This window comes from Heptranchias perlo, chromosome 16, assembly GCF_035084215.1.
Source record: "Heptranchias perlo isolate sHepPer1 chromosome 16, sHepPer1.hap1, whole genome shotgun sequence".
In the NCBI taxonomy this organism is placed as follows: Eukaryota; Metazoa; Chordata; class Chondrichthyes; order Hexanchiformes; family Hexanchidae; genus Heptranchias; species Heptranchias perlo.
The window spans coordinates 45,458,345-45,484,060 of NC_090340.1; the positions used below are offsets into that span (position 1 = coordinate 45,458,345).

At 41.9% G+C, this 25,716-nt stretch overlaps 1 protein-coding gene across 2 annotated transcripts in view; it reads right to left on the reverse strand.

The window, feature by feature from the left end:
• Positions 1 to 25,716, reverse strand: part of kars1 (lysyl-tRNA synthetase 1) — a 42,669-nt gene that overhangs the window by 13,277 nt on the left and 3,676 nt on the right. The window contains exons 2-11 of one of the 2 annotated variants that reach the window (XM_067998072.1): positions 20,356 to 20,542; positions 18,885 to 19,029; positions 18,090 to 18,255; positions 10,964 to 11,057; positions 5,866 to 6,052; positions 4,206 to 4,331; positions 3,610 to 3,729; positions 2,387 to 2,549; positions 1,680 to 1,853; positions 210 to 295 (exon numbers count right to left, since the gene is read on the reverse strand). In XM_067998072.1, the coding sequence (XP_067854173.1) occupies positions 210 to 295; positions 1,680 to 1,853; positions 2,387 to 2,549; positions 3,610 to 3,729; positions 4,206 to 4,331; positions 5,866 to 6,052; positions 10,964 to 11,057; positions 18,090 to 18,255; positions 18,885 to 19,029; positions 20,356 to 20,498 (1,404 nt within the window). In that variant the 5' untranslated portion in view covers positions 20,499 to 20,542. The remainder of the gene's footprint in view (positions 1 to 209; positions 296 to 1,679; positions 1,854 to 2,386; positions 2,550 to 3,609; positions 3,730 to 4,205; positions 4,332 to 5,865; positions 6,053 to 10,963; positions 11,058 to 18,089; positions 18,256 to 18,884; positions 19,030 to 20,355; positions 20,543 to 25,716) is intronic. The other variant, XM_067998073.1, reaches the window with a different exon arrangement.

The following is a 25,716-nucleotide window of genomic DNA, read 5'->3' on the forward strand; positions in this document are numbered from 1 at the left end:
CACCACCACCTTCTCACGGGCAATTAGGGATGGGCAATAAATTCCAGCCTCGCCAGCGACGCCCACATCCCCATGAACGAATAAAAAAAAACACTTGAGCACTGCTCTTGCAGATTATGTTGTCATTTCAACCAGTTTGTTGTTGCCTCTTTATCAGGCTCTTGACTGTGTGCTGACTTAGGGTTTCTTATCGTATTTTCAACTCATACCTTGTCCAAAAGCCTGGCTGTGGACCTCGGAGGTGGACATTCAACACCTTTCTGAACGCATACATCATCGAAAAATTTACGGGCCTCTGTTTACACAAAATGAAGTGGGTTCATTGTACAGCAGGTAAAAACGTTACTTATAGCTCTAACAATTTCATTTATATAGCGCCTTTAATGTAGGAAAACGCCCTAAGGTGCTTCACAGGAGTGTAATCAGACAAAAATTGGCACCGAACGAAAGAAGGACCTATTAGGACTGGTGATTAAAAGCCTGGTCAAAGAAGCAGACATTAAGGAGCGTCTTAAGGGAGGAGGGAGAGGCGAAAAGGTTTGGGAGGGAATTCCAGAGCTTGGGGCCTAGATGGCTGAAGGCAAGGCCGCCAATGGTGAGGCGCAAGAGATGGGGAATGCGCAAGAGGCGGGGGATGTGCAAGAGGCTAGAGTTGGAGGAACGCAGAGTTGTTGGAGGTTTGCCGGTGGAAGTTACAGAGATAGGGAGGGGCAATGCCATGGAGGGATTTGAACACGAGGATGAGAATTATAAAATCGAGGTTTTGGTGGACTGGGAGCCCTTGTAGGTCAGCAAGCCCGGGTGATGGGTGAACGAGGCTTGTTGCGAGTTAGGATAAAGGCAGCAGAATTTTGGACGAGCTCAAGCTTATGGAGGGTGGAAAATAGGAAGCCAGCCAGTCGAGCATTGGAATAGTTGAGTCTGGAGGTAACAAACGCATGAATGAGGGTTTCATCCAGCATGAACTGAGGCAAGGATGGAGCCAGGTGATATTACGGAGATGAAAGTAGGCGGTTTTAGTGTTGAAGAGGATATGGGGTCGGCAGCTCAGCTCCGGGTCAAACAGAACGCGGAGGTTGCAAACAGTCAGGTTCAACCTGAGACTGTGGCCAGGGAGGGGGATGGAATTGGTGGCTAGGGAACGGAGTTTGTGGCGGGGGCCACAGACAATGGCTTTGGTCTTCCCAATGTTTAATTGGAGGAATTTTCGGCTCATCCAGGACTGAATGTCGGTCAAGCAGTGTGATAATATAGAGGCAGTGGAGGGGTCGAGAGTGGTGGTGGTGAGGTAGAGCTGCCTATTGTCAGCGTACTTGTGGAACCTGATGTCATGACTTTGGATGATGTCAATGAGGGACGGCATGTAGATAAGAAATAGGAGAGGGCCAAGGATAGATCTTTGGGGGACTCCAGAGGTAATGGTGCAGGAAGAGAAGCCATTGCAGGAGATTCCTGGTCTACGACTGGATAGGCACGAGTGGAACCAGACAAGGGCAGTTCCACTCAGCTGAACAATCGAGGAGGAGAGGCGCTGGAGGAGGATCGTATGGTTAACCATGTCAAAGATTCTAGGAATAAGAGTCAAGCTTTAGGGAGCCTGATGGAGAATCAGCTATCACACAACCAGCTATTTAGCTCTTCAGTTAAAAACATTTACTACAAAAAAAACATACTCTTACCTTCTGTCTCGTATTGATCAGAAGATGGAAATTTCATTCCCACAATTTTCTCCAGATCTGTTGCCAAACTGACGCGCTTGAATGGTGGTGTAAAGTCAATCTCATAACTCTGACCCTCAGGTCCATCAGGATGGTACGTAACCTTGTAACCACCTGTGATGTGCTTAACCATACCTACAAAAACAAAAATTCATGTTTGCGTTCTCATAAGGTCCTAGGTTTGATCCAATTCAGCGCCAAGTCAGCTGATTTGTTGAGACAGCAGTAGGGACACTCTGATTTGCCTCAGGGTCCCTGAGGTACAGGGGAAGGGAAGAGAAGAAGGAAAATACAGCCAGGGTTGTCATTCCTGATCATTACATACTACTTCCTGTGGGAAGAGTGCGGGTGATTGTCAGGTGGTGACAGGATAGGGCTAAACTTCAATGGGCCCCCACAGTTAAAAAGCCCACTGACACTGACTGTTGAAACTCATGAATAATGATCAGTGGGATGGAATAGCAGCACGAGAGCTGGAGTCTGTGGAATTGTTTCCCAGCAAGAACTCAACACCTTCAGGATACGGAGGAAGGGAAACAAACTAAGATCACATCACCCAGAAGATAACAATCATTCTTCTAAAGATTTGTAACATCAAACAATCTAAGTTATTAACAAATGCAATCTTCCTATGCTTTGAGTACACCATCAAGAATCATATTACTAACCTGAAAGAAGTTTCTCAGTGATTTGCATCAGGTCATTATAGTCAGCATAGGCCATGTAAAACTCGCAAGTGGTAAATTCTGGATTGTGAGTGAGATCAATGCCTTCATTCCTAAACTGACGGCCAATTTCATACACTCTGTCAATACCTCCCACAACCAACATCTGAAAAGTAAAAATACGTTTTATTTAAGGAGACCCTCCTTAGGTTATACAACAGCTGACTGAAATGATCATTGCTTTCTACAAGTTAGGTTTGAACTCAAAACCATGAATTGCAGTCACAGATTGTATTTATATAAAATAAATTGTCTTTCATAAGGAACTCACTCTTGCACACCCAGTAGTATTTCTACAAGGGATAAGCTGAGCAGAATACAGTTTTTAGGATTCAGTATGAACTGAGTTTTTTTTTTAACTATTGTTTCCAAATTTTCATTGAATAAACATTTATTTCTAAATATATCCCTTAAATTTAACAGTTAAATAAATTTGAAACCAGTTTGTAATTTACGGAACAAAATGCTGTCATTCATATTTTTCATTATATATTATACATCCTTCTGAATAGTTACCACACAAAAATGTTCATACACTTAATGTCTTTATAACTGAACAAAAACAAGTACAGGCTTTCAAATAATAAATAGTGTTCTTCCTCCCACGTTTTGTTACACCAGATAGATATGGTATACGTACACATACATGTAGACGGAACAGATAATTTACCATAAAATTTTATTAGTTATCAGGAATGCAATGAAAAACTTTCTGTGCACAACTTCTTATGCACTGGAAGATTTTAAAAATAAGATACAAATGAGCACATAATCTAGATCGACACTCCAGTGCAGTACCAAGGGAGTGCTGAACTGTCGGAGGTACAATCTTTTGATGAGATAGTAAACCAAGCCCTCTTAGGTGGACGTAAAAAATCTCAAAGCACCATTCAGAGAAGAGCAGGGGAGTTTTCCCGGTGTTCTGGCCAACATTTATCCCTCAACCAACATCACTTATCTGGTTATTTATTTGCTTGCTGTTTGTGGGACCTTGCTGTGTGCAAATTGGCTGCTATGTTTCCCTACATTACAACTGCAACTAGACTTCAAAAGTACTTCATTGGCTGCAAAGTGCTTTGGGACATCCCAAGAACATAAAAGGTGCTATATAAATTCAAATTCTTTCTTTTTCATATCAGAGGAATTGCATCAGTCTATACTTGTACCTTATGGTAAAGTTCTGGAGCAATTCTCATGTACAAATTCATGTCTAACTCATTATGGTGAGTAACGAAGGGCTTGGCAACAGCTCCACCTGGAATTATATTCATCATGGGTGTCTCCACCTGTAGAAAAGATTACATTTATATAAATTAGAGCAACACTGGGTTCCATTAAGTAAAATCTAATGTACTATAGGGATTCCAATAAAAAGCAAATTATTCAAATTGTTAAAACTACATTTAACTAATATAATGTTCCCACACCACTTTAGAAAAGAAAATAAGTCACAATAAACATCCAGTAATAACAGTAGGACGTGTTGAAATATTCATCAACTCTGATGAAGCTCTTAGCACACTCCTTCAGTCCTAGAGAGACTAGATTACCAAAGGAGAACCAAGAACCTTTAAAGGAGTTTATAAATAACTAATTTCTTTCCAACTCACTGACCTAGAGTTTTGGATAAAATGCATTAACCTTCAAAGATACAATTATTACAGTTTTAAAATATATCCACAATAGCACTCTCACCTAAAAATCAAAATATGTGTTATTCAATAATTTGCTATATTTATGAAAAAATTACAAAGAAACTTGCCTCAAGAAATCCCAGATTATCTAAAAACATCCGTAGATAGGTGATTATTTTGGCCCTGATGATGAATTTCTGCCTCACATAATCATTTAAAATGAGATCCAAGTACCTCTGACGATATCTAGTTTCCTGTCAAAAGTTATGAGGAAAGAATAAATCATTTTGTTTAAGGTTGAAGAATATACACATTCCAAAAAAATCCACAGAAGACAAAAGAAAATAGCCTAGAATTTGTTAAAAATTTCAGTAGCAGCATGCTACAATCAAAGAGGGTAGACTGGAAGCTTATTCCGAGGCATCTGAAAATGTGCTCTGTAACTGAATGCTCAGAGGTATACAAGTATGACAATGGGCTGATTTCCCTCCCGAGTTCACTTGGTATCTTCTACTGACTGGATAGGCTCGAGAGCTCACTAGTACTAGAACATGAAGCAGCACTGAAACTAAATCTATTAAGAGAAACCATTATCATACAGGTTTTCAAACACACATTTGGTCTTTATTGCAGTGCACAGTTCATCAGAATTTGGTATCCATTACAAGCATTTCTATCATCCCGGGACTGACCCATTACTTTATGGTGTCTGCAGCAGGTGGATGAACTTCAGGTAGTATCACTTACATTTAATTTGTTGCTTGTTTTTGTGTTAGTGAAGAGAGTAGATCAAGTTTTAGGACTAACTGGATGGGATGCCCCTGATCCCTCTTCAGACAGCAATCCAAGAGAGGAAACATATTGAAAAGTACCAATTGTGTTCTAGGCATTTTGAATATACACCTTGTTTAAGCAGGGTTCAAAGTCAGACAGTGAGGGTGAATGCATTCCCCATCACCAGGATGGAGGTATAAACTAGCAGAATGCAAATAGTAGGAAATCACTAAGTTCACTAATTTCTGGGGAAAGAGGGCTGTCTGGGGGTGTCTCAGCAAGTGGTGGCTTAGACCTTCTAGCTTTAACTTGGTGATCTTTAGCATCTCTAAGATTTTCATCCCTAAAGGAATGAATCTTAGGCAGAGCCAAAATACATGATGCAATCCTTCAAGCACATTGGCTTTCTTTAAATAATACTGAGCAACAACACCTTGATTTGTAAAAATCAAATGTTAAAAAGTCAGAGATCTAACTATGAAATTATGCACTGAGTGGAAGCTAACAGAAATACAGCTTAAAAACAGCTTCTTAATAAAAATAAGTTACATGATCTTTCAAAAAAGTGAACGATTCATTACTAACAAGTGGTGTAGGCATAAATATACTGCAGTAGGCATCTATTTAAATAAGAGAACACCTGGAGCTCACCCTCACCAGTTAAATAGTGTGTATACATATGCATCCTACCAGATTTAATCTTGGAATAACTTCTGAAATTTTGTATGTAATTATAAAAATAATAATGGGTTGAGCTTTGGAGACTTCAGATGAAAATTGGATGAGCAAATTAGAATGCTGTAGATTTTGCTAATTCTAATTTAAGCAAACTGAACAAAAACGAGAAACTCAAACTTTGGCTTGGGATTATAGTTTTTATTTTTTGAAATAGCTTTTAGTAATCTGTCAAAAAGCAATTCAAGTAGAATTCACTGGTCTCTCTCACAGGGTGTGATTTACAGATTGTTTGACTTTGACTTTATAAAGCCATTTTCATTTGAGTACTGTATTTACCTTATCTCGGAGTCCAAAGTGCAAGTGAGGCAGCATGTGCAGGCAGGGAGATAGAAGTTTCATCTCAGTGGGGATAATACTCAGCTCTCCCTTTTTTGTCTTTCCTGGGTTTCCTTGCACTCCAATAATATCACCACGACGCAGGGTATTGTTGATCTTAATGAATTCCCCTTCAGATTTGTAATTTCTAAAATGATTGAGGGGAAAAAAAGTCAGTAAAATCACAAAAAAGGCTCAACATGAATTGCACACTTTTAAAAAAACATGTTTAATCCTGTTGTGTACCAGTTTTCCAGATAACTTTCCTGATTTCTACAGTATACATTTAACAGCATTTTCCATTTACATGCAACTAATAGAAGAAAATGCACTTAAACTCAAAAGCTTCAGTGTGACACACCCGTAGTATGTTTAACTATTTCTGGTGGTGGTACTAAACACAGCAAAATAAAAAATGTTTTTAGAAGAAGAAATATTCGAGTAAATTTAAGCATGTGAACTAAGCATCTTCTCTTTCCCCCGTTCCCACAATTTTTTTTAAACCAGTTTCAAAAGCAAAAAAACAAACTGAACATGTAAAACACAATCCTAGTAAATTCTGTACACTCAACATTTTGCCGATTGTCAACATCATGATGTCTCTTCGAATTAATACAATTAAGGGGATGGGTGGTCCAGTCAAGACACCTTGGAGTTCAAATCCTATCCAGAATAATTCAATGAAAGTGTGGTTTCTATGCTGCTGCTAGAATCAATGCAAAATGCCTGGTAGGCACACTTGCTCAGCACAAAACTGCCTGCAAATTGACACTTAGTGGCAATCTCACTGCGACACTGCAAGAATAGCTGCTGTAAGAAACAGAAAAATTCAAACTAAGGCAGTTGGAGGTCAGATTCAGGCCCATTTTTGTTGAAGAACAGAAAGAGTTTTACTTTACAACAGATCACGCTATATCTAATCTACGAGTGCTTGAAGATTACATTGTGTGTCAAAGTACCAATATCCCTTACCTTAAGAAGCACTAAAGTTGTCTGAATCAATTCATTTTCCAAAAGTCTACTAAAGCTTGTTTCAAGCAGTATTAATCAGCGAGTGCACTTTATTTGCTAAGATGCGAGAGTTATTGGAGGCGAAGAGCTTTGATGGGCCCAATGGCTTTCCCTTGTTCTCAGTTTTCCTTATGTTCTAAATATTTATTTTCTTACACAAAGAGGACTCCATATAAACAAAGTAGCAAAACTTCCACTTGCGCCAATATTTTAAAAAAACATAATTTTATACACAGTATACCAGTGAGGGTGACGACACCTCGAAGGAGTGCAATTCTGAGCATGGCACCATGGGGCAAAGGACTGCACAGTGAAGTATAGAAATGCAGTAGTCATAGGGGACTCGATAGTCAGGGGGAAAGACAGGCGCTTCTGTGACCGCCGACGTGAGTCCTGCATGGTGTATTGCCTCCCTGGTGCCAGGGTAAACAACATCACAGAGAGGGTGCAGAACATTCTGCGGGTGGAAGGGGAAAAGCCAGAGGTCGTGGTCCATATGGGTACCAACGACATAGGAAAGAAAAGGGATGAGGTCCTGCGGTCAGAGTTTCAGGAGCTAGGGAGGAAGTTAAAAGCAGGACCTCAAAAGGTAGTAATCTCTGGAGTACTCCCAGTGCCACATGCTAGTGAGTACAGAAACAGGAAGATAAGGCAGGTTGATGCGTGGCTAGAGACATGGTGCAAGAGGGAGGGCTCCAGATTCTTGGGGCATTGGGACCAGTTCTAGGGCAGGAGGGGCCTATTCAAGACAGATGGGTTGCACCTCAACAGAGCTGGGACCACTGCTCTAGCAGGGAGGTTCACTGATGCTGTGGGGAAGGGTTTAAGCTAATTTGGCAGGGGGATGGGCACCAGGATGTAGCATTAGAAAGGCGAAACAAGGTGCACAAAGGATTGGAATAGACAGATAGCACTAGAGTAAGAAATAGTACAATATTAGGTGAGATCAGACTAAGAGAGAGAGTACAAGAAGGTCTAAGATATGTTTAGAGTGCATGTGTGTAAACACATGAAGTGTGGTAAATAAGGTTGGTGAGCTGCAGGTGCAAATAACCACATGAGAATATGATGTAGTAGCGAAAACAGAGACCTGGCTCAAAAAAGGACAGGATTAGGTACCAAATATTCCTGGATACAAGGTGTTCTGGAAAGATAGGGAAGGAAAAAAGGAGGGGAAGGGGGGTTGGCAGTATTGATTAAGGAGACTATTGCAGTGCTGGAGAGAGAGGGTGTCCTTGACGGTTCAAGGACAGAATCTATTTGGTCAGAGTTTTGAAACAAAAGAGAGGCCATTATATCACTGGGTGTATTCTATAGGCCACCAACCAGTGGGAAGGATATAGAAGAGCAAATTTGCAGGAAAATTACAGAGAGGTACAAGAACTATAGAGTAGTGATAATGGGAGACTTCAACTATCCTAATATAGACTGGGATAGTAAAAATGTAAAGGGCAAAGAGAGAAAGGAATTTCTGAAGTGTGTTCAGGAGAACTTTATTGATAGTATGTTTCCGGCCCAACGAGGAAAGAGGCATTGCTGGCCCGGGTAAATTGGAATCAAAGATTGCCAGGCAAAATTGTAATCCAACAATGGGCGGTCTTTAAAGAGTTGGTTCGGGTACTGTCGAGGTACATTCCCACGAGGGGGAAAGGTAAGGCAACCAAAGCCAGAGCTCCCTGGATTATGAAAGAGATAGACAGTAAGGTGATGCAGAAAGAGGAGGCGTATGACAGGTGTCAGGTTGATAATACAAGTGAGAACCAGGCTGAATATAGAAAGTACAGAGGAGAAGTGAAAAAGGAAATAAGAGGGGCAAAGGGAGAGTATGAGAATAGACTGGCAGCTAACATAAAAGGGATTCCAAAAGTCTTCTATAGGCATATAAACAGTAAACAGGTAGTAAGAGGAGGGGTGGGGCCAATTAGGGACCAAAAAGGAGACCTACACATGGAGACAAAGGGTGTGGCTGAGGTACTAAATGAGTACTTTGCATCTGTCTTTACCAAGGAATAAGATGCTGCCAAAGTCACAGTAGAAGAGGAGGTAGTTGAGATACTGGATGAGCTAAAAATTGATAAAGGCTGGCTGGCTGTACTTAAAGTAGATAAATCACCCAGTCCAAATGGGATGCATCCTAGGTTGCTGAGGGAAGTAAGGATGGAAATTGCAGAGGTGCTAGCTATAATCTTCCAATCCTCCTTTGGATATAGGGGTGGTGCCAGAGGACTGGAAAATTGCAAATGTTACACCCTTGTTCAAAAAAGGGTGTAAGGATAAACCCGGCAACTGTAGGCCAGTCAGTTTAGCCTCAATGGTGCAGAAGCTTTTAGAAACGATAATCTGGGACAAAATTAATAGTCACTTGAACAAGTCTGGATTAATTAAAGAAAGCCAGCATGGATTTGTTAAAGCGAAATCGTGTTTAACTAACTTGATTGATTTTTTTGATGAGGTATCAAAAAGGGTTGATGAGGGCAATGAGGTTGATGTGTATTTGGACTTTGATAAAGTGCCACATAATAGGCTTGTCAGCAAAATTTAAGCCCATGGAATAAAAGGGGCAGTGGCAGCATGGATACAAAATTGGTTAAGTGACAGGAAACAGAGAGTAGTGGTGAATACAGTGGTGTTCCCCAGGGGTCAGTACTAGGACCACTGCTTTTTTTGATATATATTAATGACTTGGACTTGGGTGTACAGGACACAATTTCAAAATTTGCAGATGACACAAAACTTGGAAGTATAGTAAACAGTGAGGAGGATAATAATAGACTTCAAGAGAACATAAACCGGCTGGTGGAATGTGTGGATACATGGCAGATGAAATTTAATGCAGAGAAGTGCAAAGTGATACATTTTGGCACGAAGAATGAGGAGAGGCAATATAAACTAAATTACAATTCTAAAGGTGGTGCAGAAACAGAGAGAACTGGGGATATAGGTGCACAAATCTTTGAAGGTTGCAGGACAGGTTTGAGAAAGCAGTTAAAAAAGCATACAGAATCCTGGGCTTTATAAATAGAGGCATAGAGTACAAAAGCAAGGAAGTTATGTTGAACCTTTATAAAACACTAGTTTGGCCACAACTGGAGTATTGTGTCCAATTCTGGGCACCACACTTTAGGAAGGATGTGAAAGCCTTAGAGAGGATGCAGAAAAGATTTACTAGAATGATTCCAGGGATGAGGGACTTCAGTTATGTGGATAGACTGGAGAAGCTGGGCTTGCTCTACTTCGAGCAGAGAAAGTTAAGAGGAGATTTGATAGAAGAGTTCAAAATCATGAAGGGTTTAGATAAAGTAAATAAAGAGAAACTGTTCCCATTGGCAGAAGGATCGAGAACCAACAAATACAGATTTAAGGTGGTTGGCAAAAGAACCAAAGGCAACATGAGGAAAACCTTTTTAGCACAGCGAGTAGTTATGATCTGGAATGCATTGCCTGAAAGGGTGGCGAAAGCAGATTCAATCATGGCGTTCAAAAAGGAATTGGATATATACTTGAAGGGAAAAAATTTGCAGAGCTACGGGGAAAGAGCGGGGGAACGAGACTAACTGGATTGCTCTTACAAAGAGCAGGCACGGTTCGATGGGCTCAATGGCCTTCTCCTGTGTGCTGTAATGCATTCTATGATAGGAACAAGTTCAATTTAAAAAGCAGAAAGATTTTCATCTATTCGTTGACACTAATTAATACCAGAACTGGAGCACGGCTCTTAGTAGGGAAACTTATACAGCACAGCAACTTTCTGAAAGGTGTAATGAATCTTTCAGTTAGTAGTCACATAGTCACCCTCGTTGACCAGATAAATTAAACTTTCCTGTCACTAATTTGTGTATTCGAACTATTCCAGGGAATAGCTTGCTCCAATGTGGAACTTAACTCTTAAAGTTAATGGGAATATATCTGTGCCTGGAACAAACTTGCTTAGGCAAAAATGGGCAAGTATTACCCTTACGTTGAATAGCTCGTGTACATAAAAATTAAATCTGTATAAATCAGAAGGTTCAATTCCCCTTGTAAATAGCATCTGCACAATCTAACTTACTTGGAATTAGCCATAACTTGTAGTTTGACTCCTTCACCACGGAGGTCATAGAAAATTAGTTTGGCACCAGAGGCTCGCTTAGCGTGGACACGACCTAAAGAAGATGGAGTTACAATGTGCTTCAATATAGACTTAACTCACAAAGCGCACCTAATATGAATTCACAAAACCCACAAATTTATATGTAAATCAGTAAAAATGGGTACTGTATTGAAGCAAAGAAAATATATTTTTGCAACAGAACTTCCAGACTAGAAAATGACTCCGATGTCAATTCATTTTTGTTTACATTACATTTAAAATTGCAACAGCAATACTGAATAATCAGCATAAAGTAGCAGGTGGGACATGACTGCAAACTTACACTTATGCAAGTTATGCTAAGTTGGATTTGCTTTTTGTACATAAGTTATTGAATTTCAAATAGATAGTAGTCAATGATAACCAAACTGATTTATGAGCAAATTATTATAATGATTGAAGTCGTCCTTTCTCCAATACATTAATTCTTACTCCCAAATCTCTGACAAATAATTAGGAACATAGCAGTGGTAGGCCATTTAGCCCCTCAAGCCTGCTGCCATCATGGTTGATCTGTACCTCAACTCCATTTACCCAGCTTTGATCCATATCCCTTGATACCCTTACCTTCTCTGTATCTACCCTACTGAATCCCTTAATCATGTTAAATACCTTGATTAGATCACCCCTCAACCTTCTAAACTCAAGGGCATACAAACCAAGTTGATGCAACCTGTCCTCATAATTTAGCCCTTTAAGCCATGGTATCATTCAGGTGAATCTGTACTATACCCTTTCCAAGGCCAATGTTATTTTCCTGAGATTCGGTGCTCAAAACTAATCACAGTATTCAGATGGGGTCTGACCAAGGCTCCATACAACTGAAGTATCTCTTCCTCACTTCTGAATTCCAACCTGCTTGAGATAAAGCCCAACATTCCATTAGCCTTTTTGATTCATTTTTGTACCTGTGCATTAGCTTTTAGTCATTTGTGGACACCTAAATCAAATTGCTCCTCCACAGCTCTTAGTGTCTCATCATTAAGAAAATATTCCAATTTGTCTTTCTTAGATCTAAAGTGGATGACCTCACACTTCCCACATTGAACTCCATCTGCTATAGTTTTGCCCACTCACTTAGTCTGTCTATGTCCCTTTGTAACTTCCTGCTTCCATCCACACAACTTACTATGCCTCCTAATGTACTGTCATCTGCAAACTTGGATATACAACTTTTTATTCCTTCATCCAAGTTGTTAATATAAAACTGAGGCCCCAATACAAATCCCTGGGGAACATCACTTGTCATATCCCACTAATCAGAGAACAAAGCCTTTGGGCTTCATTTTAGCACCCGCTATCGGGTGCATTCCTTGCGGGGGGGGGGGCTCCGAAAATCGGGGAATCCCGGAGCGGGTTCGGAGCCCGGCTCCAACCCGCCCACTTCCGGGTTCCCCACAGACGCGCTGACGTGCGCACGCAGCCCCCGCATGTGGGACTCCCGCAGGCAATTAAAGCCGGCGGGGTGCCACTTAACAGTATTTATCTAGCTATTTCAGGTCATTAACAGACCTGATTAAGGGAATATGTGAGGAGGGGTGGGATTTTGCAGACAACTGGGACTGTTTCCCATACTGGGGAAAACACTCCCAGTTGAAATGGACGTGTTGCAGCTGTCAGCCTGTGGCAGCTGCAAAGGTCCATTTGACAGGTGGGGGTGGGGTGGGGGGTTGGGGGTGGGGGTGGGGTGGGTGGGGTGGGGGGGGTTGGGGGTGGGGTGGTGGTGGGGTGGGCCCTCCCTCATTGCAGGAGGCCACTCTGTCACTTGGGACAAAGTTTGGCCTCCACCACCCTCCTCCTGACAAGAAAATTCACCAACTTGCACACTTACCCTGGTGTCCAGACACATTTACCTACCTCGCGGACCCCCTCAGATGTACATCTTCCGGATGGGGGCCGCTGTAGCTGCAGTCATGACCTCCTCGGAGGGCGTACAACATCACCAGCCTCGCCGTCCACCTCTGACGCATGGAGTTCCACAACAGAGTGCTGTGACACATCCACCTGCACAGCAGGAGGGAGGGCAACCGCAGAGAGAGATGCGTCGCAGAGGGCACTACCCTCGCCACAGGGTCCACAGACCAAGGCTCAGCTTCCTGGACCTCTCTGAGCAGCAGTGCACACGGAGGCTCAGAGTCACTCAACATGTAGTCGTGGACATCTGCAGCCTCCTTCATGCCAAGCTGCTCCCGGTTGGCCCGAGCACCATCTTCTTACCTGTCGCTGTCAAAGTCACCACTGCCCTCAACAACTTCTCCTCCGCATCCTTCCAGGGTGCCACCGGGGACATTGCCGACGTCTCTCAGTCGTCTGCACAAAAGAGCCCTGCAAATACACCTACGCCCACTCTGCAGTGACACAATGGGTGTCATCAGTTGTGGGTTTTCATTGTGATCCTCAGGAAAGGGTATTATTGCACAAACCAGACAAGATTCGCAAAGACGTGGCAGTAGTGGTGCCAATATAATATGTAATGTGAGTTGGTCAGAAATTAAATATAAGTGAAAACCATGACAAACCCTCAAACACCCTTGTGCATCCCCTTCATGCTCACGACACGTTTGCCTTACGCTTCCTACTGCACATATGTGATGCATGCCCTGTGGCTGCAGCACAGGTAGTGGCAGGTTGAGTGAGGCAGACCGTGAAAGAGATGCATGAGAGGGTGAGTATGAGATAGAGCCATGAGATTGTATGAGGATTGGGTTGAGTGGTCGTGGCGGGATGAGCACTGGCGAGGTGAGTAAGTGCAGGTAAGATGAGGATGAGGTTTGAGTGGGTATGAGGGGTGATGTGACAGAGTAGTGTTGGCAGTGCTGAAGGAGATGTGGGGTGGGGGCAGTGATGTGGCAGACAGAGTGTAGGGAAATGAGTAAGTGTACTCACTTTGGCTGACCTACTTAGGTCAATGCAGCGCCTCCTGCACTGTATGCAGGTGGGCGATATCTTGGTGGTGCAGGTGACCTCCTCTGCCACCTCGAGCCAGGCCTTCCTGGTGGCTGAGGCAGGCCGCTTCCTCCCGCCCGCTAGGGGGAAGATCTCTGTCCTCCCCCTCCTCCTTACCCCATCTAATGATACCTGGAGTGAGGCATCATTAAACTGGGACCAGCCTTCCCCTTGGGCTGCTCCATGCTGTAATTTTTGCTATTTGTTGCAGCATCTGTCAGTGGAGGACTGCCCCTTTAAATAGAGCTCCTCCAGCTGACAGAGCTTACTGCGCATGCGCAGTCCACCCGACGCGCAGATCAGCAGTGGGGAACCCGTAAGACCAGGTAAGTGAATCCAATTAGGCTGCGATCGCGCGGGGGGCAGACTGATTTCACCGGGCGCGTTACCCACGCGCCCAATAGCCCTCCCACCGTGAACCCGCAGCCCTGGTAACATCGAGCCCCTTATCTCTGCTCTCTGTCCCCTACCTACCTCCCAACCAATTAGTGGCCTATGTCACAAGGTTCCCTCCATTTCCATACACTCTGATTTTTGCTAATAATCTCTTGCGCAAAATCTTATCAAATGTCTTCTGAAAGTCCAAATAGACAACATCCATAGACATTCCCCTATCCACCACCTCAAAAAAATTCAACTAGATTAGTCAGACATGACCTACGCTTCACAAATCCATGCTGACTCTCCTTGATCAGTTGATACTTATCCAATTGCTCAGTCACTCTGTCTCTGATGATAGATTCCAGTAGCCTCCCCACAATTGATGTTAAACTGACAGGTCTGTAGTTACCTGGTTTCTCCCTACTTCCCTTCTTAAATAATGGGGAAATATTTGCAATTGTCCAGTCCAAAGACACAATTCCTGAATCTAGAGAGCTTTGGAAAGTTATGACTAATGCTTCGGCAATTTCTTGATCTATTTCTTTTAATACCCCGGGGTGGAAACCATCTCGTCCTCAATATTTGACTATCTTAAGTCCCATTATTTTCTCCATTGCCATTTTTTTAAACTTGTATTAAATCCACTAAGTTCCTCCCCAGATACTCATTTACCAGCTCTTCCATTTTCTTATTATCCATTATAGTCTCATCTGCCACCATCTTTAATGGGCTCACGTTCCCCTTCACCATGCTCTTTCTCAATATATTTATGAAAACTTTTGCTGTTAGCTTTGATATTCCTTGCAAGTACTTTTTTTCATATTCCCTTTTTTCATCTCATCACTTTCTTTATATCTCTTTGTTGCTTTTTATAGCTCTCCCAGTCTGCTGGATTTCAACTTTTCCTTGCACTTGTGTAAGCCTTTTCTTTCAGTTTGATACTGTCGTTTACCTCATTTGTTGACTATGGTTGCTTAACTGCACAAGTGAAGCCTTTGCCTTTTAGGGTTATCCCACTGTTTGTCTGCAGGTTTATCCATTAACAGTTCAGCCAAGTTTACTGTAGTCAGTTTATTTCTAATCCTTTCGAAGTTTTCCTTTACTTAAATTTAAAACCTTGGTTTGTGACTCTCCCTTCTCCCTCTCAAACCTAATATCAAATTCAATCATATTATGGTCACTATTTGCAAGATGCTCCTTTAACTTAACATTGTTAACTAATTCTGGTTTGTTACTCATCACTAAATCCAGTAATGGCCTATTCCCATGTCAGTTCCAAAACATATTGTTCTAGAAGATTATCCCAAATACATTCTAGAAATTCATTGCCTTTACTACTTGAGCTGTTCTGCTTCTCCCAGTGTACCTGAAAAAATTAAAATCTCCCATTATAACCACTTTGTCTTTGCTAAATGCTTCCCTGATCTCCATATTTATACATGTAGTGGGGGGATAACTAGTATCAGGAGGTCTATAGACAACTCCTACCAGAGTCTTGCATCCTTTGCCGTTCCTGAACTCTACTCATACTGTTTCAACTGCCCAATCACTCTTACTTAAATCCCTTCTTTCTATTTTGAAATGTTTAGCTCCCATTCATGCTCAGGTTGTAGCTTGTAATGGCTACTACACCATATCCTTTTTGTTGTCAGCCGTGGCTCAGTTGGTAGCGCTCTAAAGAGTAGCATCGGGTGTGTACCTGATGCTACCAGAACACATACAAGTGCCCCCATCCCCGGAAGGAGGGCATTGCTAACAGACACCAAACAGCCCATCCGAGCAAGAATGTGTGTGACAACCTTGGCTCTGTGGTAGCACTCTCGACTCTGAGTCAGAAGGTTGTAGGTTCGAGTCTCACTCCAGAGACATGAGCACAAAATCTAGGTTAACACGCCAGTGTGGTACTGAGAGAGTGCTGCACTATCGGAGGTGCTGTCTTTCAGATGAGATGTTAAACCGAAGCCCTGTCTGCCCTCTCAGGTGGATGTAAAAGATGGCACTATTTCGAAGAAGAGCTGGGGAGATCCCCCCGGTGTCCTGGCCAATATTTATCCCTCAACCACCACCACTAAAACAGATTACCTGGTCATTATCACATTGCTGTTTGTGGGACCTTGCCGTGCGCATTTTGGCGTTTCCTACATTACAACAGTGACTATACTTCAAAAGTATTTCAATGGCTGTAAAGTGCTTTGGGATGTCCTGAGGTCATGAAAGGCGCTATATAAATGCAATTTTTTTTAAGCTGAATTTGTGCTTCTAACTCACTTGTTTTATTTCTTATGTTACATGCATTTGTGTTCATAACGGTTGTCTTAGTAACTGTCCCCACCCTGCCCATATGTCCAGAACGGTTATCTGGGTGACCGTGCCCATCCTGCCCATATGTCCTGCTGATCTTTTTCTCACACTTTTTGACTTAGTGTGGATTTTCCCCTCCCACCCCACTAACTTGTTTGAGTCTTTCTTCAGTGCCCTGTTTATGCTTTCATTTCAAAGCAGTAGAAAAAAAAAATCACTACCTGGTGTCAAAGAAGAGTAGGGTGAGGCAGTTTGTAAATTTGCCGAGACAATAATGTCTGCAATTGTGAGGACTGGTTAGGACAGATGTAATATTGACCCTTGTCTTACTTGTGGATTACGAATTATTTTTGGCTGGAATACGGGGCAGTGGGGGGCATAGTTGTCTTGCTATAGAGTTGCCTTGCACACAATTATATATGGTTAATTCTATCAAGTGGTTAAACTAAATGTACCAACTAGATTTTCCACTAGCTTCATTGGTTCATTAAATCTTAAGTCACTAGCCCTACATAAGTCTTACATATCGCATGCACCTCCTGTAAATGTCACACTTTCCGCATCACACTTTGTCGATAACACCCCATTATTATGAAATAGTGGATTCTCCAAATAATTGCGAGCAACAAGAAATCTATTGGTATATTATGCATATATATGACACTGAACTGTTGAACTTTCCATGGAGGACACAGAATCTTCCATTTTATAGACTTCAAGTTGAAATAAACTAATCAGAGAAATTGAAGCCAACTTTCAGAGTATGGAAATAAAAAGCTAGAGCAGCAATGATTCTCAAAAATTAATATTTGTTTTAAAGATGTGATCCAAACCAACTTGTAAAGGCCAACATAAAAGTGAAAGCACTTCCAGCAGACTTGTGGCTTGATAACACACTGACTCAGCAGAATAGTGCCTTGGATACAATTTAGCCGATTCTTTTCGTTAGGTTTTAATAGCATGTAATGTGCCTTCTTGTACTCAGGATATCAACCTTGAGAAGCAAATGAGATTATCAAGCCATGTTTTCACTCGTTGATCTAGCCCTGGCGTTGCTCGCAGTTTGAAGTACTTTGATCCAGAGCAACCACTGTATTCAAAATAATGGCATGAACAATAGCTTATTTACTTAAACGTAAAAAGATAATTAAAATGCCATATCAGGGACCAAAGAGCAATAGTTATCACAGACCAATTACATAATATTTTTCGGTCACAGTGGGAACAATCACCTTGCTCAAAAAAAACTCAAGGAGCTCAATTTTTAAAAAAATATTCCAATCCATTTATTAATAGTGGTTAGGTTTATTTAAGTTTGTGACCGTCTCCAACCATTTTCTGGTATTACCTTTGACAAAAGTTTATTTTAAGAAAAGTAAAATCTAAAAGTAAAGGTGCTGATTTGAAAACATCTCACCTGCCACAGACAAAGTAACATTAGAGAGATGGTCACCAGGCTGCAGATCATTATATTTCTCAATGAACTCTGTTAAGGACATATCTACATGGAATTTATGAGGATATGGATCCTCATTAGTCCCCTTCAGTTGCTGGATGGCCTGCGTACGAATTTTGTAGTATTGCTGGAAAGGAAGAAATAAAACATGTTGCAACATAGTCCATGGAAAACATGCTTAAGACATTTTAAATAATATAGACTTTAATGCAGCAAAATGTCCCAAAGCACTTCACAGAAGCGTAATCAGACAAAAGTGGATGCTGAGCCAAAGAAACAGATGTTAGCGATGACCAAAAGTTTGGCCAAAGAGGTAGGTTTTAAAGATGGTCTTAGAGGATGACAGGGAGGTGGACAGTCAGAGATTTAAGAAGAGATTTTCAGAACATAGGGCCTAGATGACTGAAGGCACAGGCGTCAAAAAGTGGGAGGAAGGCTAGAGATGGAGGAATGAAGAGTTCAGGTAAGGCGGGCGGAGGGTGGGGGGGTGATAGGTTGGAGGAAATTTCAGAGATATGGATGGGTACCCTGGTACTCAAAATTAGAAAAAGAAGTTGAACAGAACCATTATCATTACTGGTAATCAAAGCAAATGTTTTTAAGCTCCAAACGCATCCCATCCTAGTCTCCTCCACTGGGATTCCTTGCAACATTACAAAAATTCTTTGAACCACACTATTTGACAGATGTTCATCATTGCTCATTCCTGATACATTATGCCGTCTTAATCGGATTTTAAAAAGTCCTCACACTCACATTAGGATCAAGGGTTTCTTCATCTCCACTAAAGTCGATTCCATCAACCTTTTTGGCTTCGAGAGCTTGCTTATCAGCTACTTCTTTAACTTTAATTTCCTTCTCAGCAGCTTTCTTCTCTGCCTTCAAACGCCTCTTCAGCTCACTACAGAAATTAGAACATAGAAATGAAAAATCAATTTCAAAAGTAAATCAGCTCAACAGATTTAGCCACAAAGGAGTTACTGCTCCTATGCTACATTAACTTATTTTAAAACTAGGGGCAATTAGGGTTGGCACCATCTTTCCAACTACCTGCAATGTCCCTTGTATTCTTAGTACCACTAGCAAATATGAGTGGGAAATGGAAAAGAAAAACCATGACAATTTTCCACACATAGAAGTTATTGATATGCTTCACAAAGATGCAAGCGATTCAATAGTAAAAACAAAATCAATAAATCTTAAGATGTGTTTTTTTTTAAAAAAGCACCATTCTTGTAATTTTAATACAAAAGAACTTTCAGGATAGAGCTCTCAGCAAAGAAATGCAAAACCTGTATCATGTCCCAATAAAATTTCAATATTGAATAATCCAAAAAATTATAAAAATAGCAAGTTTTAAAGAACTAGAAGTCCATCATGAAAATCAGAGGGATTAATAAAGTAACTGAAACTGTAGATAAGAAATAAAAGTAAAACACAGTGGCAGAGATTCCCCTTTAGCTCCTGGGGATAAATCATCATATAGATGGAGTGTGTATAAATGGTGAATGAAAATTGGGTGTGGACGATTGTATACCTGTACTGCAGCCTGCCTAAGTTCCTGCCCATTTAAGGAAGGAAAATTGGGTGGACTGCGCCACGGGTTTGCAATCCTCCCTATCCGATTTTCCTATATATGTTTCACCCAGGTGATGCTTTACATCCAAGGACTGAAGAGATAAATCTGCCCCAGTTTAATAATTGCTTTATCACTTATGTGTCAATAAACATAATTTTGCATAGAATGTGACATTAATAAGTTTGTTGACGTGAAAACAAATGAGATTCTAATAGTACAATATTTCAACTAATCACCTGCTCAAATGTAGAGCTATCTGAAAATTGAAGGCAGCATTTTAAGTAGGCATTTGTAAATTGTATCCTCATTGTTCCGACTACCCCATACCTAACTAATCCTACTTCCCTCCAGATTAGCTGAGGGTCCTTTGTGATAATAAACCTGTCTGTCAGTGCATCAAGGACTGTCTTCAAAATGGCATCAGGCTGTGCACAGGTAAGGAAGTGCAGCTGCAGTCCACACAGTCCAGCTGTTTTGAAAATGAGCAGCAGTTCCTCTGTCAAAAATGATCAGTTTTTATTCTACTTCACCATGCCAATGAGGTTTCTATTCCTGTTCAGGGCAATTCAAAATCTCATTTATGATGAAAAAAGGTTGGGTTTTTGAACAAATTTAGAATGTCTAAATATGAAACAAAGCACCACCAACCTTTTTTCATCACGCACTCTCTTCTGGAAAAGAGGAGCAAAGGAAGTAAGACTGTGCATTGGCACCTTTCCCCAGTGACCCCTGACCTTGCAGATTTCGACTACCTGCAGCCCAAGAAGCCTATGGATACTTCTGGCCATCATAATGAACTGTCACACTGTTGTCCCATTTACAAAGCACTTATGACCTAGTGAAAGACAAAATAGATAGAATCAGACTATTAAAGCTGAAATCAGCATCGATAGTTTGCTCAAATCCAATTACTGTACAGTGAGCCTCTAAATTCTGGTATTATCATTGTTTTCTGCCATCAAAATGTTAAAATACTATAACTCAAAGGGGAGTAAAATATAAAAGACAGAACTTCAATTTGTTCAATAAAACTGATTTCATTGTAAAAGTGGGAATAAAATAAAGAATGTATATTCTTTCACCAGTCATCAGATTGAAGAGAATGTATAAAGGTCACAACCAGAGGAACTGCTGTAATGAATTAAAAGGCATCTTGCCAATAATTTGGTTGTTTTTACAGTTTTAGGTTGAGTAAGACAGGCACACTGCACACACAAACTGTAGCAATTGCTCAACTTTTAACACTGTAAAAGCACAAAACAAAACACAACTCATCTATACTATGTTAGGTAATTTCAGCCAAAGTGGCAGTGGACACACAGGCTAAGGAACAGACCAGAATCAGCCAGGCTTATACAAATGATCTCCATCTAGTAACCTCAGTTGGAAAGTGTTGGGTTCAGCTGCAATGTCCCTTTTGATCAAATAACCTGACAACCATTCACTGCCTACACTCAAATAACCACTTGGTGGAGATGCTGAGGGTTGCAGACCTATCATCTCCATTATTTGAAATGAGACTCATTTAGTTTAATATAATCACACTATATGCTATGTTCTTCCATTTAAAGAACATTAACCAAGAAATGAAAATATTGTGATTGGCCTGAAATACTGGCAATCTTGATCAAAGACAACGTAACTAGAGATAAATGAACATCAACACAAAAAAAAACTGCACCTTAAGACCCCTGTTAAGAGTTTCGGGGATTTTACTCTCTGAATGATCCAACAGCTGGTCCAGTTAAGGGACCTCTGTCCCCTGTGATCCAGAAGCTGTACCTTTTCTATAGTTTTCCTTTATAGAGTTGGTTCCCAAGTTTAACAATTACCCAACTTACAGTAAGATGCTGGTTTTGTACACTACCAAATTTGCCTTGAAATGGCAGAATGACCAGACAGTCGTTTTAGTTAGGTTTACAAACTAAAAATACGAATAACTCAATAACAAAACAGTAATATGAAGCAAATAATAAAATACTATATAACAAATACAATGAGAATGCCTGAAACAGGCTAATTATTCTTTGTAAGAATGGTTTCTTATTTAGTTCAGTATATCTCTTGTTGATTTGGCAAATATGTTTTGCTGCAAAGTAAATTCAGTCTTTTACTTTTCCTACTCAAGTCTATTTCTCCCTCAAGCGGAGCTTGGCAATGAAAATGGCATGAGAGGTTCAACAACAGATTTCTAAAGAGTTGATTCACCATCTTAAACTTGTTTTTAATTTTATATAGTTGTCAAAACCAACACTTCTGGGAAGCTCGTGAATAAGCGATTGTTGTTACAAGTCATTTCCCACATAAATCCAGCTAAACAGATGAGATGGACGTTGCAAGATACAAGATTTATTTTACAGGATATTGAATGTGAGATATTAATGTTTTGCATGTCTGCAGTAAGCATACAAGATTTTACAATGAAACAAGCTCTTTAGTTAAAGGAGCCATCTGCTAATTAAAATCAAGAAACCAGTTAGATCCAACATCTGACGCCATTGAAAATTAAGACAATACTGACTCCATCACAGTTCAAATTCATTACTTAAAACTCTGCCAAATAAATTGGTAACTGAAAGTCATAAACATGAACAATACTAATGTTCCAGAGTTTCTTAAAAACTTTATGCATATTGAAGCTGAGGAATTAAACCATATTTTCTCAAAGCAAAAGGTAGACTAAACCATCATACATTAATACCATGCAGACTAGCAAACCTAAACATCAAAACTTTCTCCAGTTTCATTAACACTGCAGGAATCAAGTAATTACCGTTTACAGTGAAAATGAATAACCGATTGAAGTGAGAGGTTTATGGGGAGGGAACGGGAATTCCAATAATCAGGGAATAGATGGGCAGTTTTGTAGTCACAACTGAGAGTCTGAAATGGTGTGTTGATCCCCAGATGGCAAGATAAGGAATGTCACGAAGTGGGTGCAAAAGATTTGAGAGGGAAAGGAAACAGTCAGAAGTTATCGTTCATAATGGAATCAATGAGAAAAGAAACAGAACTCAGGTCTCGCAAAGGGAATTTCAGCAATCAGGAGATAGATTAAAAAGCACAACTTCAAGGATAGTAATCTCAGGACTACTCCTGATGCCACTTGGCAGCTGATGAATCAGTCCTCCTCCATGTTGAGCACCACTTGGAGGAAGCACTGAGGATAGCAAGAGCTCAGAATGTACTCTGGGTGGGGGACTTCAACGTCCATCACCAAGAGTGGCTCGGTAGCACTGCTACTGACCGAGCTGGCCGAGTCCTGAAGGAAAGGATGCCCCGGAGCATGGTACATCGCCGAGACCATGCAGACACTGCGACAACGGATGAACAGACACCGCGCAACAATCGCCAGACAGGAGGGTTCCCTCCCAGTCAGGGAACACTTCAGCAGTCAAGGACATTCAGCCACCGATCTTCGGGTAAACGTTCTCCAAGGCGGCCTTCGAGACACACGACAACGCAAAATCGTCAAACAGAAATTGATAGCCAAGTTCCGCACCCATGAGGACGGCCTCAACCGGGATCTTGGGTTCATGTCACGCTACACGTAACCCCACCAGTGAAAAAAAGTTATCCGTTTTTAACACAACGGGTCATTCTCTGTCTTTCTCTTCCTTTCGGATGTTTCTCTCTCTCTCTCTGTCTGTCTTTTTTGTTCTGGCCGTTTGTGTATTCAGTGGTCCTGTAGGTAACATCACTTTGTCTGAACACTTTGATTGCCTTGACAACGGGCAGTTGGAAAGATTATCTGTAATCACCAGGTATTGTTCTCTGACTATAAATGCGGCAACCTTCCATGGAATCCCACACTTGCTCACCTGATGAAGGAGAAAGCCTCCGAAAGCTTGTGATTTTCAAATAAAACAGTTGGACTATAACCTGGTGTTGTAAGATTCCTTACATTTGTCAACCCCAGTCCATCACCGGCATCTCCACATCATGAGTCCTGAAGGACATAGCTGCCAGACTGGGCCTGTGGCAGGTGGTGAGCGAACCAACACGAGGGAAAAACCTACTTGACCTCGTCCTCATCAATCTACCTGTCGCAGATGCATCTGTCCATGACAGTATTGGTAGGAGTGACCACCGCACACTCCTCCTGGAGACAAAGTCCCGTCTTCGCACTGAGGATACCATCCAACGTGTTGCGTAGCACTATCACCGTGCTAAATGGGATAGATTAAGAACAGATCTAGCAGCTCAAAACTAGGCATCCATGAGGCGCTGTGGGCCATCAGCAGCAGCAGAATTGTATTCCAGCACAATCTGCGACCTCATGACCTGGCATATTCCTCACTCTACCATTACCAACAAGCCAAGGGATCAACCCTGGTTCAATGAGGAGTGTAGAAGAGCATGCCAGGAGCACCACCAGGCATACATAAAAGAGGTGCCAACCTGGTGAAGCTGCAACTCAGGACTACATGCATGCTAAACAGCGGAAGCAACATGCTATAGACAGAGCTAAGCGATTCCACAACCAACGGATCAGATCAAAGCTCTGCAGTCCTGCCACATCCGGTCGTGAATGGTGGTGGACAATTAAACTAACGGGAGGAGGAAGCTCTGTAAACATCCTCATCCTCAATAATGGCAGAGTCCAGCACGTGAGTGCAAAAGACAAGGCTGAAGCGTTTGCAACCATCTTCAGCCAGAAGTGCCGAGTGGATGATCCATCTCGGCCTCCTCCCGATATTCCCACCATCACTGAAGCCAGTCTTCAGCCAATTCGATTCTCTCCATGTGATATCAAGAAACGGCTGAGTGCACTGGATACAGCAAAGGCTATGGGCCTCGACAACATCCCGGCTGTAGTGCTGAAAACTTGTGCTCCAGAACTAGCAGCGCCTCTAGCCAAACCGTTCCAGTACAGCTACAACACTGGCATCTACCCGACAATGTGGAAAATTGCCCAGGTATGTCCTGTCCACAAAAAGCAGGACAAATCCAATCCGGCCAATTACTGCCCCATCAGTCTACTCTCAAACATCAGCAAAGTCAGCAATCAGGACCAATAACCTGCTCATGGATGCTCAGTTTGGGTTCCGCCAGGACCATTCAGCCCCAAACCTCATTACAGCCTTGGTCCAAACATGGACAAAAGAGCTGAATTCCAGAGGTGAGGTGAGAGTGACTGCCCTTGATATCAAGGCAGCATTTGACCGAGTGTGGCACCAAGGAGCCCTAGTAAAATTGAAGTCAATGGGAATCAGGGGGAAAACTCTCCAGTGGCTGGAGTCATACCTAACACAAAGGAAGATGGTAGTGGTTGTTGGAGGCCAATCATCTCAGCTCCAGAACACTGCTGCAGGAGTTCCTTGGGCCAGTGTCCTAGGCCCAACCATCTTCAGCTGCTTCATCAATGACCTTCCCTCCAACACAAGGTCAGAAATGGGGATGTTCGCTGATGATTGCACAGTGTTCAGTTCCATTCGCAACCCCTCAGATAATGAAGCAGTCCATGCCCACATGCAGCAAGACCTGGACAACATCCAGGCTTGGGCTTATAATAGCAAGTAACATTCGTGCCAGACAAGTGCCAGGCAATGACCATCTCCAACAAGAGAGAGTCTAACCACCTCCTCTTGACACTCAACGGCATTACCATCGCCGAATCCCCCACCATCAACATCCTGGGGGTCACCATTGATCAGAAGCTTAACTGGACAAGCCATATAAACACTGTGGCTACGAGAGCAGGTCAGAGGCTGGGTATTCTGCAGCTCACTTCCTGACTCCCCAAAGCCTTTCCACCATCTACAAGGCACAAGTCAGGAGTGTGATGGAATACTCTCCACTTACCTGGATGAATGCAGCTCCAACAACACTCAAGAAGCTCGACACCATCCAGGACAAAGCAGCCTGCTTGACTGGCACCCCAACCACCACCCTAAACATTCACTCCCTTCACCACTGGCACACCGTGGCTGCAGTGTGCACCATCCAGAGGATGCACTGCAGCAACTCGCCAAGGCTTCTTCTACAGCACCTCCCAAACCCGTGAAC